The sequence below is a fragment of the Trypanosoma equiperdum genome, assembly GCF_001457755.1.
Source record: "Trypanosoma equiperdum strain OVI genome assembly, contig: ctg_1260, whole genome shotgun sequence".
Taxonomy (NCBI): Eukaryota; Euglenozoa; class Kinetoplastea; order Trypanosomatida; family Trypanosomatidae; genus Trypanosoma; species Trypanosoma equiperdum.
Window position 1 is genome coordinate 1 of NW_027123239.1, and position 915 is coordinate 915.

The window sequence follows — 915 nt, forward strand, 5'->3', positions numbered from 1 at the left end:
ATATATATATATGAGGTATACTATTATTTTTTGTCTACTATTCTTCCATCATTATGCATCATCTTTTTCGCATTGTAATGACTGGAAGCATGAAGTTGTCCCTTCCGTTATGTTGATAATTTTGTGGATATGTCGGGCTTCGGTTGCATGCGCCGATATTTGGTAATATGAGACATGTTGGAGAGGAAACTGCTGTTTGGAAGCCGTGACGGTCCAATGGACGACAAATTAAGCTGCGATGGGCCCCACGTCCCAAAACATCCGTCGCTAAGCGATGATTAACTGCTGGCAAGGCGCCCTCCTCACGAGCTTGAATGTGATGATCCATACAAATGGTACTTCGCATGTGTGAACGTTCCGGTTGGGTGCGATAGACATTATATTGATCATCATTATGAACTACATATGCCTTAACATTACGGCGACCCATATTAATTCGAATCTCCTCCGCTATCGCCTCACCAACTTCTTCATGATAATCAAATGCCGCATCTCCATAACATTGTTCATAATAATCGTTATGAGATGTTTCCGTCGATGCTTCCTGTTTGTTATAGTCGCTATATGCCATTTCCTCCTCTTTACTTCTTGTTTTTTTTGTTTTTTACCACAACTTTTCTTGTCGTTTTCTTTTTTTGTTTGTTTGTTTGTCTGTTTTATTTTTTAATTTACTTGTTTGCGTGGTTTTCTGCTCTCCCCTTAAATGTTTCCCTTCGCGTATATACTTTTGGTATGATGGTCACCTATTCTTGTCCCTTTTTTTAAAAAAATAATAATAAGAAATTTGCTGTCCCTCCGTACTAATGTTGTTGTTGTTGCTGTTTTTTTTCTTCCCTTTTTTTCTTTTAAGTTGGTGCTCCCCCCGCTGCCACACTTCACTACGTTTGTGAGATCATATGTTGTAATAATAACAAT

The 915-nt window shown here is 38.5% G+C and overlaps 1 protein-coding gene across 1 annotated transcript; it reads right to left on the bottom strand.

Moving 5' to 3' along the window:
* Positions 1–58: 58 nt before the first annotated feature.
* TEOVI_000744600 (uncharacterized protein) lies at positions 59–571 on the bottom strand (the record flags this gene model as incomplete). Its single annotated transcript, XM_067220948.1, has 1 exon — positions 59–571. The coding sequence occupies one exon, from the start codon at positions 569–571 to the stop codon at positions 59–61; it is 513 nt and encodes a 170-aa protein (XP_067077049.1).
* Positions 572–915: the final 344 nt, after the last annotated feature.